Source organism: Piliocolobus tephrosceles, chromosome 4 (assembly GCF_002776525.5).
Source record: "Piliocolobus tephrosceles isolate RC106 chromosome 4, ASM277652v3, whole genome shotgun sequence".
NCBI classification, from domain to species: Eukaryota; Metazoa; Chordata; class Mammalia; order Primates; family Cercopithecidae; genus Piliocolobus; species Piliocolobus tephrosceles.
Genome location: NC_045437.1, coordinates 94,043,308 through 94,058,875, shown reverse-complemented (window position 1 = coordinate 94,058,875; position 15,568 = coordinate 94,043,308). Strand labels below are relative to the sequence as shown.

At 39.9% G+C, this 15,568-nt stretch overlaps 1 protein-coding gene across 1 annotated transcript in view; it reads left to right on the top strand.

Annotated features, from left to right (window-relative positions):
* The first annotated feature begins 1,297 nt into the window (after positions 1 to 1,297).
* LIX1 (limb and CNS expressed 1) overlaps positions 1,298 to 15,568 on the top strand; it is a 45,220-nt gene continuing 30,949 nt past the window's right edge. Inside the window, exon 1 of the mRNA XM_026454254.2 lies at positions 1,298 to 1,379. Within this exon, the coding sequence (XP_026310039.1) occupies positions 1,298 to 1,379 (82 nt within the window). The remainder of the gene's footprint in view (positions 1,380 to 15,568) is intronic.

The window sequence follows — 15,568 nt, the reverse complement described above, 5'->3', positions numbered from 1 at the left end:
TGAATCATTCCCAAGGTTGACTTTAATTAATTCTGATGTAATTCACTTCCTTTCATTTAATAATTATTAAAAATTTCAGGACAGGATGCAGTGGCTCACACCTGTAATCCCAGCACTTTGGGGGCCAAGGCGGGATGATTGCTTGAGCCCAGGAGTTTGAGACCAGCCTGGGCAACATAGTGAGATCCCATCTCTACAGAAAATTTAAAAATTAGCCAGGGTGGTGGCACGTGCCTCCCAACTACTTGGGGCACTGAGATGGGAAGATTGCTTGAGCCCAGAGCTCAAGCCCCTCGCCTTAGTCAAGGCTGCAGTGAGTTATGATCACGCCACTGCACTCCAGCCTGGATGACAGTATGAGACTCTATTAAAAAGAAAAATAAAACAAAGAAACAGCGCAAGCAAATACATATATGTTTTTTAAGGTGGTTATTAAAAGATTTTTTTAAAAATTGAGACAGGGTCTCACTTTGTCACCCAGGCTGGAGTGCAGTGGCACAATCTGGGCTCACTGCAGCCTCAACCTTCCAGGCTCAAACCCTCCCACCTTAGCCCCCCAAGTAGCTGGAACCACAGGCTTGCGCCACCACATCCAGCTAATTTTTGTACTTTTTGTAGAGTTGGGGTTTCACCATGTTACCCAGGCTGGTCTGGAACTCTTGGGCCCAAGCGATCTGCCAGCCTCAGCCTCCCAAAGTGCTGGAATTACAGGCATGAGAAACTGCGCCCAGTGCCATAATCTTTATGGTACTCCTTTGCCAAAGAAGAATTATACTGAAAATTTAGATTTATACAGATTATACTGTTAATACATAGCTGGCAGTCCTGAGCTGGAAGCTCCCTTATCATTCAGGAAATTTCCTGGAGAAATAACCTTCCTGATTCCATATTCCCGGGGGCAACACAATTGAAGATGGAGGGCCAGAAGAAATACTCAAGTCAGAATGCTGCACAGCATTCAGACAAAATCTGGTTGGAGAGGAAAGCCATGTTCATAATTTAGAGAGCTTCCCCAGCTAGCCTGTAGGTGGGTGTGTTTAACAGAAGAAAGCAATGGGAACCCGCCTGTCAGCTAGCCTTTCGAGCTAATTAGCTCAGCATACAACAAAGATAAGTGAGCCTGGGAAGAGGGCCCCCTGAGGGGTCTTTAGATTCTGGGAAATGTCTGATTGGCAGATGTTAAAAGGGATTCTTTGGTAATCCAGTGCATCAATGAGCTGCAGAAATTCAGCCCAGGACTGCAAGAATTCAGGCATGAGGACACTCTGTACAGGAGGCTCACACAGGCAGACCCAAGATGGACAGAACCTTGGAATCTCTGAGACACATCATTGCCCAAGTCTTGCCTCACAGAGATCCGGCTCTAGTCTTCAAAGACTGTAAGTACTGAAGGGGGAAAAGTTTTTTTGACTTTTTAGAAAATAGTCCTAAATGTCAAGTCACATCCTATTTAAGTAAGATTTCTCCTAAATCTCTGCAGTCGTATGCTGTGTTCTAAGTGATATTTTAACTTGTTCCTGACTTCAGTCAGAAGAACGATTTCATTTCACCTACAGGCATTAGGCGCTGGGTTATTTTGTCAGTGATACATCTTGCTAACTATTTAGAAGTCTCCTCTATAATCCAAGACCTGCCTAAGACCTAATGAACTTTTTCTGATGCTTTTTAAGTAAAGCAAAACTGATTGGTGCTGAAATTAAACCTAAAAATAACTTGGAAATGATACTAAAATATATCATTATTTGTTAACCTGTTTAATACCACACAGCACATATTAGTTATGTTAATTCAACTATCGTGTTTGTCTGAAAATTTTTGTTGCAAACCAGAATTAACAGTAAATCACCACTGAGCTTTTAAATTTTGATAACAGATTATAATGCTTTAGTTAAAAGGCCAATAAAATGAGATGCCTCCCAACCTCAGCAACACTCGCTGTGGGGACCCCACCCGCCCCCACCACCACCAATTTATACAGCATGGCAAAGTTATTTTAAAAACTTTTTTTAAAAATGATTTAAAAATAATTCAGTCAAGATTTCCAATTCTAGCAATACTATTAAACCATTTGTCATATAACTTCGTTTCTGGAACCAATTTGATTTCCTGCTGCTGCAAAACAGACTATCTTCATGTTGTATCTTATCTACAGTGGGTTTCATATTACAAAGGGCTTCTGAAATAGAACTTTGCTATGGAACTTCCCAAAAGGTAAAATGCATATGGAATTTTTTTTAACTTCAATAGGTTGCAGCTTTCCTCTTTGTGAATCTAGTTATATATTTGTCTCCATCAAAACATCAATGGTTTGCATTTTTGCTTTCTGATTGCTGAATAATGTTCCTTTCCAGATGTCCTCTTAGCTTAGATTTCTCCTATGTTGAAGAAAGAGGAATGTTAGGCCATTTAATTCTATAAATTTTTCCTCTTAGATGTTAAATTGTAACCAATCTGTCCTTTAAGGCATAAAGTGAAAGCCTTTTCTTTCTTTCTCTCTCTCTTTTTAAATATTGTCTTTAAGCATTTGCCAATAACTATGTTAGATAGCCTGGAGTCTATTCAGGTTTGTTCTGTTTTTTAAGCGAAAAGGGAAGGAAAGAATGTCTCTCTCCTACAATAGAACTGAATTCACTAGTGCGGGATAAAAGGGCTCTTGGGTTGCCCAAGCTTTGGATAAATTGTATAGGACCAGGGTTCTTATGCTGAGGGTTTAAATAGGGGAAGCAGTTAAAAAAATAGGGGGACATTTTTCACTGGTTCATTGAAAAACTTAATAAATTCAGATGTGAAATTGTATAGCTCATTTTTAGATGAACTAAATTGCTGTGATTGTTTACAGTTTAGAAGAGAAGATAGACTAGAAAAAGGATTACAATAAAGCATACATTAAGTTCTGTCACCCAGGACTTCGCAGGACTTCTTTTATATGGGAGAACAAATAAGTGTCCTGTTTTATATATTTCATTCATTAACATAGAACCTAAATTTGACCAGAGAGCATTTCCTGTTTACCCTAGAATGGACTGCTACTCTGCAACTGCTTGCATGGCTTAATAGACGTGAATATTAAACTGCTGATTCTCTCCCTTCTTTTCTAATCTGTAAAATGACTAAATGACAGTAAGCCAAATGGCACATCTCTGTACCAGAAGTTTTCCTAACTGTAAAACATCCAATCACTTACCAATCTCGTGGAATAAGTGGGAATGGGCTTGCTTACTTTCTGGGACAGGACATCAAAAGTCTGTCTGGAGCCTATGCCATTGCCCTGGCAAGCTGTAGGTGCTGCGCACGCCAGAGTTTGGCATATGGACCCATTTTCTTTGGCATAGCCATAAGTTGCTGCCACCACACTCCTATTGGCAGCCTGTAAAAAGCTGCCACCAGCCTTGAATGGCAGGTTCTGAGCAGTCCCCTCTCCTCCTAGTCACTCCTAGCTCCTCCTCTACTTTAACCCGCTCCAAGCTCTTTCTGCCAGAAGGAAAGAGCTGAGCACTTGAGCACATCACTGCCAATTCCTTAAGAAAAATTGCTACCTTACTTTCCTACAAGATGAAAGCTGATCAAAGAATTTTTAAAACTCAACCCATTTGAACAAAAGAGCACACACACACAAACACACACATGCACACACAAAACACTTTTAAATTTTTTCTAAATTTCAATTCCATGAATGCAAACACAGTTTTTCTCTCTTCACTCTTTGGTTATACATAATGCAGGGAGTGTAAATGATCATGCAATTCATTTATTGCCCTCAGTTGGCTTTTGATTTGCTTAAAAACAAGCAATAGTAACTGAATTTTCTCTTCAAGAGAAAGCACCCAGAGAGTTTTCTGGTATGAAACAGATGCACATGGGAATAGTTACGTTCATTTAAAGAAATAAAATTCAAATGCTTTCTCAGACAAGGAAGCTCTTCAAATGGTATTTTGCAATACATTAAATCTGTCATTTTATTTTATATAAGGCATTCATCTGGCAATAGTTGTGATTTGTTTCTTTTTTTATTTTCTCTTCTAGAAGGAAATAAATTCCATAACACTTTTTTTCTTTTCCCTATTTCACATTTCATATGAAAAATAATGGAAAGAGGTTTCAAATAAAGTGGACTCCCAATTTGAAATTTGTTCATCTAAGCTGACACTGGACTGTTCTTCCCTGCATAAATGTCTCTCTTTTAAAACAAGTAGCACTGGAAGTCTCCACACTACCAGGCAGAATCTCTGCAAAGTATGTCTTGTCTCCATGTTGCCTTCCATTCTTGGCTTTGTGCAATATCCAATTTCGTTTCATGTGTCATGCATCACAACCGAAGCTGAGCTATCCTAAAAGCAGCCCCTGTCCACTCTTTTGAAGAAGTGTTTGAACTTACTACTCGTTTGCCGCTATTTGACAATTCCTTGCGTACCTTCTCAAAAGAAATCACCATATGACCTCAAGATAGCTATGCTTTCAGATCCTAATCTGAATGCTAACTCTTCATATTACAAGAGCACAATATGTTTATCTGCCATCTTTGGGCTCTTCCTTCAACCATTTAATAGTAAGGCTAAGATGTCAAGTCCTAATCATGTGCTAGGCACTGTACTAGAAACATTTATTCTTCACAGTAAGCTAGCAATGTAGGTACTATTGTTGTTAGAGGTGAGGAAACTGAGGCACATGGAGGTTAAAATGACTTGCTCAAGGTCACGCAGCTAGTATGTGATACAGCCAGGAATCAAATTCTCTCTTCCAAATCTTCACCTTGAAACGCTATGAGACATTGCCTCTCACAAGTGCTAGTTACCATGTCATTAGTGTTGTAATACCAGTACAGGTTGAGTATGCCTTACCTGAAATGCTTGGGACCAGAAGTGTTATAGATTTCAGATTATTTTTGGATTTCAGAACATTTGCATTATATATACTTTAGCACCCCAAATCTGAAAATCTGAAATCTGAAATGCTTCAGTGAACATTTCCTTGGAGTCTCATGTCAGCAATTAAATGTTCTGGATTTTGGAACATTTTGGATTTTAGGTTTTTGGATTTGGGATGCTCGACTTGTATCTGTTAGGAAAACAGAGGGGAGAAAAAGGAACTCTACCAGGGGCATAGATAGAGTCCATTAAATAATCACATTTGAACAGAAGTGTGACAAGAAAGTGGAGAGAGGAAGATAATGTTTTTTTTTTGAGACGGAGTCTCGCTCTGTCGCCCAGGCTGGAGTGCAGTGGGCGATCTCAGCTCACTGCAAGCTCCGCCTCCCAGGTGCACGCCATTCTCCCGTCTCAGCCTCCTGAGTAGCTGGGACTACAGGCGCCCGCCACCACACCCGGCTAATTTTTTGTATTTTTAGTAGAGACGGGGTTTCACCATGTTAGCCAGGATGGTCTCGATCTCCTGGCCTCGTGATCCGCCCCCCTCGGCCTCCCAAAGTGCTGGGATTACAGGCGTGAGCCACCGCGTCAGGCCGAGGGGAAGATAATTTTTGATAAGATAGCACAGTTTGTCCAAAGACAAATTGGGCAATACATGAACCGTGTGGTGGGGGAGGCAGTGACAGACTGAGGAGGCAGGTTGGGTCATGCTGACATGCCGGCAATAGGGAGCCACTGGAGTTAACAGTGATCCTCAATTAGTTCTGGAAGTTTATGGCCTTATGTTGCATTGGGGAAAAGTTTATATTGACATTGGTTGGAGGTACACATCCGGATACCTAAGTTAGGGAAAACTGCAGCTTTTTCTTAGCAAGAAACCGTTTGCCAACTCAGATAAGATGCAAGATTTGTGAATGTCAAACATGCCTATGGGGAGAAACCACTTTCACTGACTGAAGGCCAAAATCAGGGAAAACTTTCTCAAAAAGAGTGTTTAAAAAGTATCTTCCTTGTCACTGTAGCCATGAGAATGAGTTGGTTTCTAGCATTGACTTATGAAGTGACGTGTAAGATTTCACTGATATTTTTTCCCAAATTTTATAATGAAAAAGTAAGATGGATCCTTTAGTAAGCATTGAAAAATTGGAAGCAAATTTCTCACATATTTGAGGTGCATTAACTCTTCCATTTGGGAGAACATTTTTCTGCATGAAAGGTTTTATTTATATCAGATAGGTGAATACTTTACTTCAAAGAGTACATTTTTTATCCTTTGGAAAAACTGGACCAGACTACAGGGCTATTAAAAACATCTTAGTAATCATGAATCTAGCTATATGCAGCATGAGAGAGCAAGAATCCTCAGGAGTCAAGTACTTTATCCACCCCATGCTTTTTAGTACAGTTACGTGAAATCAATAAATTTGCTGATAAATTTATAGTTTTCACATTTCACAGAAAGGAATGGAGTAGGATGTAAAGGCTAAAGATTATTGTGTAGTAAAATCCCTACACATATTGCATTGCATTCCACCACCCCTGAAAAAATACAGTTTAAAACCACAAAAAACCAGCCAAACAAAAATAAACCCTATAGTGCTTGGTAGCTTATTTTAAAATAATGAGTGCATCTTAATTACAGTAATTTGAACTCTGCTAATTTTAGCATCTAAACTATGGATGCCTGTTTGTCTGAAGCCTATTCAAATGCGAATTTTACTTGATTTATTATAGGGCCTATTTTTATTTGAATTTATACTAAGGGAAAAATGTAAATTTTAGTATAACTATCAATGGCATAAGAGCTGGTTCTTTTTCTTTTTTCAGTAAATATACATTTGACAGAGTTTACAGTCAAATGTATAAAAGTCTCAACCCCAGAAGACAGGTTTTTAAAGTGGAAAAAATAGGTAGCTTCTTGATCACTTTATGGCCGTAACTGTCCTAGTACATTTATTTATCATAGATAAGTGAGATTTAACAGATCAAAATCAAATATGATAGACACCTGTTCTGCGAGATCAAATCCGGGACTTCTTCATTGACTGCTCTCCCATCTCACCAGAGGGTTTTGGTGGTGGTTGCTGTTGTTTTTAACAGTTAAGATTTGTTAGTCTGAACTCAATTTTAACAACTTCTGAAACTCATGTGTTAAGTTACAGCCCATAATACAATACAGATGCATAAGGTTGAGTTTCTAAGTTATGATCTTCTGTTTAAATGACACGGTTTTACTGATTATGTGCTACAGATTGATTTAAGAAATGTAAGACAACTTTAGAAGCCTTTCATAAAAGAATCTTCTTTTTGTAATACATTTCATATTGATGTTTTAACCCCAAAAGCTCTTACTTCTTTACCTCCATGTTCAAATGCCCATAAAAGTTTAGTCTGTCAAGGTAGTTAAAACATTTATATTTTAAAAGAAAAAGAAAAAAAAGAATCCTATTAAAAGATTAATATTGACAAAATAGACAATTATTACACTCCCCATAATTCTTTATATTTTTTTCTCTGATGTCCATGAAATGTTTGAATTATGGTTTTGCTTTTTTTTTCCTCCTGCAATGATAATCAGTTGATCCCTATTTTGATCTCATCCCTTTAAGCAGCTGTGAGAAACTATCATTTAGGCACCACTCCTTTGGCACTTATGGCCTGTGCTATTTAGTTTACATTTCCCTCATGTGGCTCTGTACGAAGTGTTACGGCTTCACTGGGGTGTTTTTGTCCACACCTAAGTTGTAAGTTCCAGGAGAGCAGAGCTGTACCTTGTACTTTCCTGTAACCCCCAGGTACCTCACACAGGGACACACACCTAGCAGGTGCACAATCAGACATTTTTGGATTGCCAATTGGTTGATTTTTCTTCCTCAAATAAAGGGGGGATGATTCTCCCCATTGTCAGGTGTTCTCCTTTATGATGAAATAAACTGTGCCAAGACCCTTTTTAAGCCATTTATCCTCTGACTCCATTATCACAGGCTAATTACATGCAGGGTTAAGTTGACAGTCAGATGAAAGAGAACAGAGCATCAAGAAAGTCAGGGCTCCAAAGACAAACACACCCGCTCGGCTAGAGCTCTGCCGTGGGTTGGCCCTATCACACTCTCTCAGAATCATTCCATATGCCATGTTGGCACAATGGCTTAAATTGCCCATTCTTACATTCATCCACTGGATCTACCCCCAACTGTGAGTCACCAAAGCCATGCATGCACCATGCTCTTTAGAGCCAAACTCTGTGCCTTGTACATAGACCCTGGTTAGATAGCTGTGGCAGGATCTTGAGCATTCTTCTAATGACTGTTTCCAGGGAAGGAAGATGCATTATACAAAGCCACATTTACACTTATTTGACCATTTTGACTAAGAAGAACTGATCAGCAGAGCAACCAGCGTGACTAATCCTTTATTGGTTGTCTAAAATCATTGGTCCCCTAAAGTCTCTTTTAAATACAGTGCAATGTCATTATCCAATAGAATGTGAGAAAGATGTGTACTTTCTGATTGGATAAATAGGGTACATCAGGCTTCTATTTTATGCAGTTTTTGAGACTGGATGACATCATCTGACCCAATGTGCACATATAAACCACACATGTGAAATCAGGCGTGCTGCTTAAGTATGGGATACTTAATAACTTTTTACTTTAATTTGTCTTTGTGATTCCCACTTACACCTTCATTAATTTTCCCCTCCCTCCTCAAAAAATTACCCCATGCTTCCAAATATACATAAAATAAGTGTTATTTAAATTTTCCCCTAAAAGGATTTACAGTTCATTGGTTTTAAATTCTAAAGGTGAAAATTAAACAAAAAAGAATGATATCCCTTTTGCATGTTTTGCAGAGTCTCCTGAGAGGTTAACTTTGTAAAACAACCTGAAGGATTATAATTTCCTCAGGAAAATGTTTGGGGTAAGGGGTGGGCATGAAAGAAGTAAAAAAAAAGCAAACAAAAGAAGAAACACAACCAGCTTTCCAGTTGCTGAAGAGTTAAGCTCTGACTTGGGAGCATTACCAAAGGAAAGTCCCTCTGCTGGGAACAAAGCAAGACTCCAAGCTGTCTCAGTCCTGCTGTGTGTTGTGGCTACCTTTAAAAGTGACTACACAAAAGAAAAGGGGCCCTTGATTCCTACATGTTGTACCCTGTGTGTCCACAAGATTCCATTAGTCTGGCCAAAACTTGGCGAAGGCTGATTATGGTTATAAACAACTAGACAGCAACTCTGTTTGTCAGTGTCCTGGGGTTCAGCTAAGACCAGCACAAGACCCAAAGGTACCGCATTTTTCAACTCATTTTGATGAATGGTAAATTTGCGTCACATGTTGAGCTTGCCCTTTAAATTATGTAGGGGTCCTTTTCCCGTTGTTCCTCAAGAAAACTAGGAAGTAACATTGGTAAAAACAAGTTGCACATGATTGGATTGCTAAAATACAAAATACTAATTAACTTTATTTTAAAATATCGCCTGCTAGGGATAATTTAATTAAAGGTTATATTAAAATATTACATAACGTAAATCCATCTGTTCAGAGGCAGAGAATCAATTTAGAAATATGGCGGCCAGGCACGGTGGCTCACGCCTGTAATCCCAGCACTTTGGGAGGCCCAGGAGGGTGGATCACCTGAGGTCAGGAGTTCAAGACTAGCTTGACCAATATGGTGAAACACCATCTCTACTAAAAATACAAAAATTAGCTGGGTTGGTGTTAGGCGCGTGTACTCCCAGCTACTCAGGAAGCTGAGGCAGGAGAATCACTTCAACCCGGGAGGTGGAGGCTGCAGTGAGCTGAGAAAGTGCCATTACACACCAGCTGGGTGACAAAAGCGAAACTCCATCTCAAAAAAACAAAAAAAAAGAAAAAAAAGAAATATGGTAATCATCTTGAAAGCCTCGTAATGATTTATCCTTAAAAGGCAGCCTTTCCAATTTGTCTTTGTTTTTGACAAGGGAAATTCTACCCAGCTAGAATATTTCCTCATGTAAGTCTTAAAGAAATTTGTTCTTTTTTTTCTATCAAATTTATAATGGATTTTTAAGATCCCTTTTTGTGAACAAATGACTGTCTTCTATGCAGGACTTGTATCATATTAGGTAATTGAACTGAGCAATGAACTATATTGTTTCTACCTTCCTGAAGCTTACACTGTTAAGAAAATTAATTTAAAATAAGATTAGCTCCTCATGGTAGTTTTTGCTAGGAGCAGGTCTATTGCCTTTAGCATCCACTGGAAAGTGAAAAATTGGGACCAAAAAAAATCCACATTTTCAAATTTTGAGACGTAGCATTTTATCCATTATTTTCTGGCTATCAGGGAGTTCAAACTTTACCAGTGAAATGTTATCAAAAGATCTTTCTCTTTTCTATCCCTGAACTCTGCACCTATCTTGGAAATAAATAGCACAATGTGTTCAATTAGAGAATCTTCAGGTTGTAGACTATTTTTAGACTATTTAATGACAGTTTCCAATACAGGAACAGTTAGTTTCAAAGATGCAAAATGAAAACATATATTCATGCCTTTTCTTTTCTTCCTTTACCTCCTCCAGTCACAAATAATAGCTAACACTCTAGTACTTACTATGTGTGAAGTTCTTTTCCGAGCATTTTCCATTTTAAGCCTTACAGCACCCCCGTGATAGAGACACTACATTCCACAGATGAAGAACTGAGGCATGGGGTGGTTAGATATCTTGCAGTTATAGAAACAAGATTCAAACCCAGACAGTCTGGCTTCAGAGAACAGTTTTTTAACTACTAAGGAAACTGCCTGTCTGTTGATAAAAAGTGGAAAGACAAGATTCAGTGCATATTTTATTGTGTAATTAACTCATGCCTGTATTTGAGGACTCTTCTATAACAAACCCTATAATCCACAGAGCATTTAAACTCTCTACATCTCAAACTTTCCCTGTGAAAACATAGATCATATATCCTTACTGGCATCTGCATTGTGTCCAATCTGTGAGAATAAAATATAATTATATATATACACACATGATAAGACCTGAATGTTGATTATGATGCCCTCTGGGTGTCCAATTACTGATCTCCTTCTCTGAAGGGGCTTCATCTCCTTCCAGGCTGCAGAAGGAACACTCTTTTGCTTACTCATCTCCTACCCACTTCTAGTGGATTTTTCTGCCCAGGCCCCTCTCAGAGAAATGTCCTACCTTGGGCTCACCCAGATATACAAGAGCAACCGCACATTATCTCTGGAGATCCAGGCCCTTCCTCCTGGCTCCACCTCTTCATGGATGGAGCAAGCACAGGCAGCACAGCACCTTCGGCAAGGGCAAAGGACAAGGGACTCTGTTCCTACCCTTCTCTCCTGCTTGGGTAAAGCTGGGGCACCAGGGCAATGGGGTTCACATCCAGTTATTAAAAGAAGCTAAGTCCTCTCACCCTGTCTTTTTTCAAATCATATCCCTCCCTACTGGCACTCTTTCCTATTGCTCCCTACACAGTTTCTCCGTGGGAGTATCATTATTTCTCTCCCTTCCCCCATTCCTCCCTCAACCTCATTCCTCTGAGAAGGGCTCAGCTTAGGCCTTTTTCCTACACAAATTTTTCCTGACCTTTTCAGCCCACATTCATCTACTCTTCCCCTTGCATTTATTTAATTATTCTGCCATAAATTTTACATTTTACACATCACTTTAACATCGTCTCTGTTCCACAATTTAGCACTCTAATATTTTGTTCACTGATTATATGATGAATATATTATTTCTCCAGTTGGATTATAAATCTCCATGGGCTGAGACCTGTCTTGGATTTTTCTATTACTTCATAGCATCAAGGTCAGAGTCAGCACATAGACATGCCAATGCCACACTGCAGGTTAATTATAGTGTTCTGTTCCACTGATCCCATATGGTATTTTTCAATTCTTTTCAACAGAGTGCTTCAGGCAGTCTACGTAAATCAATTAGTGTTGGCATCCAAGACAAACAGACTTATTATCCCTGTTCAGGACTTTCCTAGGCCACTAGTTCTTGTGAAGGTACAACTGACTGCCTACTCACAACCCAAGTGAGTAGGCAGTCAGCAACCATGTTTCTACCCTGACCAGGCTTCATCTCTCTCTACCCACTTTGCCATCTCCAGCTGAGACATGATTGCCACCAACACACCCATGTTGTGTGAACACCATGGTCGTCTATCCACAAAACCTCCTATTCCAGAATTAAGTCCTGACCACGCTGTGGATCACAGGGACTTCACTTACTTTCTACATGTTCATTCAATTGCACTAAAGCTCTTTAGACTATGTCAAGGCATCTTGGATTCCAGGTGAATTCAATGACTGCTTCTAGGTGAGTATCCAGCCTGCGCTGGATATCAAGGAGGCTACAGAGAAGAATGAGCCAGAGTGGTTACCCTCTAGAATGCCAGTCTGCTGTGAGTTAAATAACAGAAAACTGTATTCTATAAGATGAATTGTTACCACAAGGCATTTCATTCCTCTAGCCAGAAGAAAGTACAGCCAAGTCTGACTGGATACATGTAGCCAGGAGCACTACATCCATTTTATTAGCATGGTTTATAGGAGATTAAGTGCTAAGACATAAGGCCACTCACGGAATAAGAGTTCAGAAAAGGAGGTGCAAGTGGGAAGGAGCCAGTGAGTGAAGCACAATGGAGGAGGTGTTGTTTCCCCTGAAGTGTGGGAGTAAACTGGATAGAAGGAAGGGAGGGGAGGGACTAAACACTCAAAAGAGGAGGGAGAACTTGAACCAAGGTGCAGATAACAAATAAGCAACATGTGTGCAGGGAGGTGTAATGAGACTGTCCAGGCTGAAGCCAATCATGAATTTATGCTGGAGAGGGTCAAGGGTTAGATAACCAAGGTGTTCCATGTTGCTGGATGTCTTCACCAGTTAACTGGGAAAGCCTCAATGCTGAACTTTATAATTAAAAAAGGAAGCTTCAGGAAGGGGAAAATGAAAACCTCACTTACAAAGAGACTTGCTTGGGGATGTAATACTACTCTGAAAACTGTTGTGTTCAAATTTCAAAACACAGTGAAGAAGAAAGTAGCCACACTAATGTCTATGAACTACATAGTACATTTTCTTGTTATTGAAAAACAAAATATTTAAAACTCCTGCAGGGGCCTATCACCGTGTTAGCAAAAGCAATGAGGGGCAGTAGAATGAATTAAGAATCTCGATCTGCAAAGTCACTTCAGAGGTACACTGCTTCCTTTACTGTCAGCAATTATAAGCTGATAGAAATCACGAAAAGGAACTGGATTTCATGATATTATTAATACTCCTCCTAACAGTTCTCTCTCCTTCTACTTCTTATGTCCCTTGCCTCAGCAACGGATTTGATATTCTGCTTCTTTATTGTAACTTTATCAGTTAAACATCAGTTACCTTGACAAAAGCAAACCGAAAAGATGGATTGTGAAAGTTAAAGGCAGAACCAGAAGTGTTGCTCAGCTCATCCTTAATTCAGCGTCAGCCCAACTGCTACCTCTCGGCTTTCTCCAGAGCTCTGGCTTAGGAGTCACTGCTACCTGTGTCCAGTGTCTAGATTCACTGTATGACTGATTTATCTTGTCCTGGCTGTGGATAAAGCCCCTTCCCTTTAGTGTCCACTGGGAGAGAGTAGAAACATTTCAAAAAGAACTTTACTAAACTTTTGGAGAAATAATGCAAAGCCAAAGACAATATGTTTTCGACTGTAGCTTCCTGACCCTGAGGTGGGAGGCACAATCAGGTAGAGACCTGGTCTTGCCAGAAGGCTCATGTCCCTCTACCAGGGAAACCAAACCCCTCAGCAGTCTCTGTCATTGCCTCTTATTTCTCTTGAGATCCCTCCTTTGTTCCTTGAAAGAAAGGGCTGGAATGAGAGGCTCAGTCACAGGCCCTCCTGAGCCAGTCTGTGGTTATTTACACTATTGCTTAAACCGGAGCAGTTGGTTGAAGATTGATGATACGGATGTGTGTTTACACGCACATGGACTGCTCATTACGAAAGACAGTTCCAAGCTGGAAACACGTCATATGACTTGTTTGAAAACGTACAAATAAAGTCTTTTCTTTCATTTGACTTTGTCAAGAACAAGTGTCGGGAAAATGGCCCACAGAAGAAGGTAAATGAAGTAATTCTTGGGGAAGTCTTCCATGCCTACACTACCAACAGCCTGACAAATGCAGCCCATCTTCTATACTTTTGATAACATTCAAATACTTGGCAAGCATTTATTATGTTTCTACTATGTTCCAGGGGTTGTGGGGGAAATGATATAATTCTTTCTCCATTGAGCATTGTTTATATTACAGATAGACAGCATGAAAATAACTTAAGTTCTATTATATTACAGAGTAACTCAGGATGAACCAAGGACATGGACTGTAGAGGCAAAACTAGGTTAAAAATCCTAGGTCCAAGACTTAGTAGCTGTGTGATTACACCTTCAACTTTTTTTTCTTTTCCTTTGTAGGCTGTGGATGGTAATACCTATTTCAAGGGGGTGCTGTAAGGATGAAAAGGGAAAATGCATATAATAGGTACATTAGGAGGATAGGAATCATCACTTCCTCCTACAGCAAGGCTTCTCAAATTTTAACATGCATCAGGTTTTTTGCTTTTTTTTTTTTTAAATCTTGTTAAGAAGGAGATTATAGTTCAGAAGGCCTAGGGTGGAGCCTCAGATTCTGCATTTTTAACAAGTTCCCAACTGACATCCATGATGTTTCTTGGGGGTGGGCGGTACACTTTCATTAGCAAAGGCTTTGAGATTATTTTGTTTTTGTTTTTGAGAAACTGATGCTGGAAGCAAGTCTTGAAAAAGAGTAGGTACCATTCAAGAAGACAATAGACAGTGGAAAGAAGGGCATTCCAGGAGGACGAATGGAATACTGGCTTTTGAGAAGCATAAGAAGCATATAGAGTGAGGAACCCGGAGGGTGAACTTGAGAGGAGGTTAGGACAAGAGAGAATAGTGAGACACAGGGTCTTCTATGCCTTGCCAAGGAGTTATTCATTCCATAGTTAATAAGGGACTCACAGAAGGATTTGAAGATATGAGTGATTTGATCAGCTATGAGATTCAGTGATATTACCCTGAAAACAGTGGGAGTATAGGTTGGATGGGAGGCTGGTTGGAGTCAGGAGGGTATTGTGGTATGCTTGATGAGATACAGTAAGCATGAACCAATGCAGTAATGGCAGTATAGACTGAAAGAAACTGATGCTGATGGGAGACATCAGGATATGAAACTGACAAAACTTGGGCATTTTTTTTTGAAATGGAGTCTCACTCTGTCACCCAGGCTGAAGTGCAGTGGTGAAATCTTGGCTCACTGCAAGCTCTGCCTCCCGGGTTCACAACATTCTCCTGCTTTAGCCTCCTGAGTAGCTGGGACTACAGGCACCTACCACCACGCCCAGCTAATTTCTTTTGTGTTTTTTTCAGTAGAGCCGGGGTTTCACCGTATTAGCCAGGATGGTCTCGATCTCCTGACCTCGTGATCTGCCTGCCTCGACCTCCCAAAGTGCTGGGATTACAGGCATGAGCCACCGCGCCCGGAGAAACTTGGGCATTTATTAGATATTGAAAGAGGAAATGAAGTTTAAGGTTTATGCCCAGTTTCTGATTTAGGTAACCAGGTAGATGATAACATCGCCTTTTGTGTGTGTGTGTGTGTGTGTGTGTGTGTGTGTGTGTGTGTGTGTGT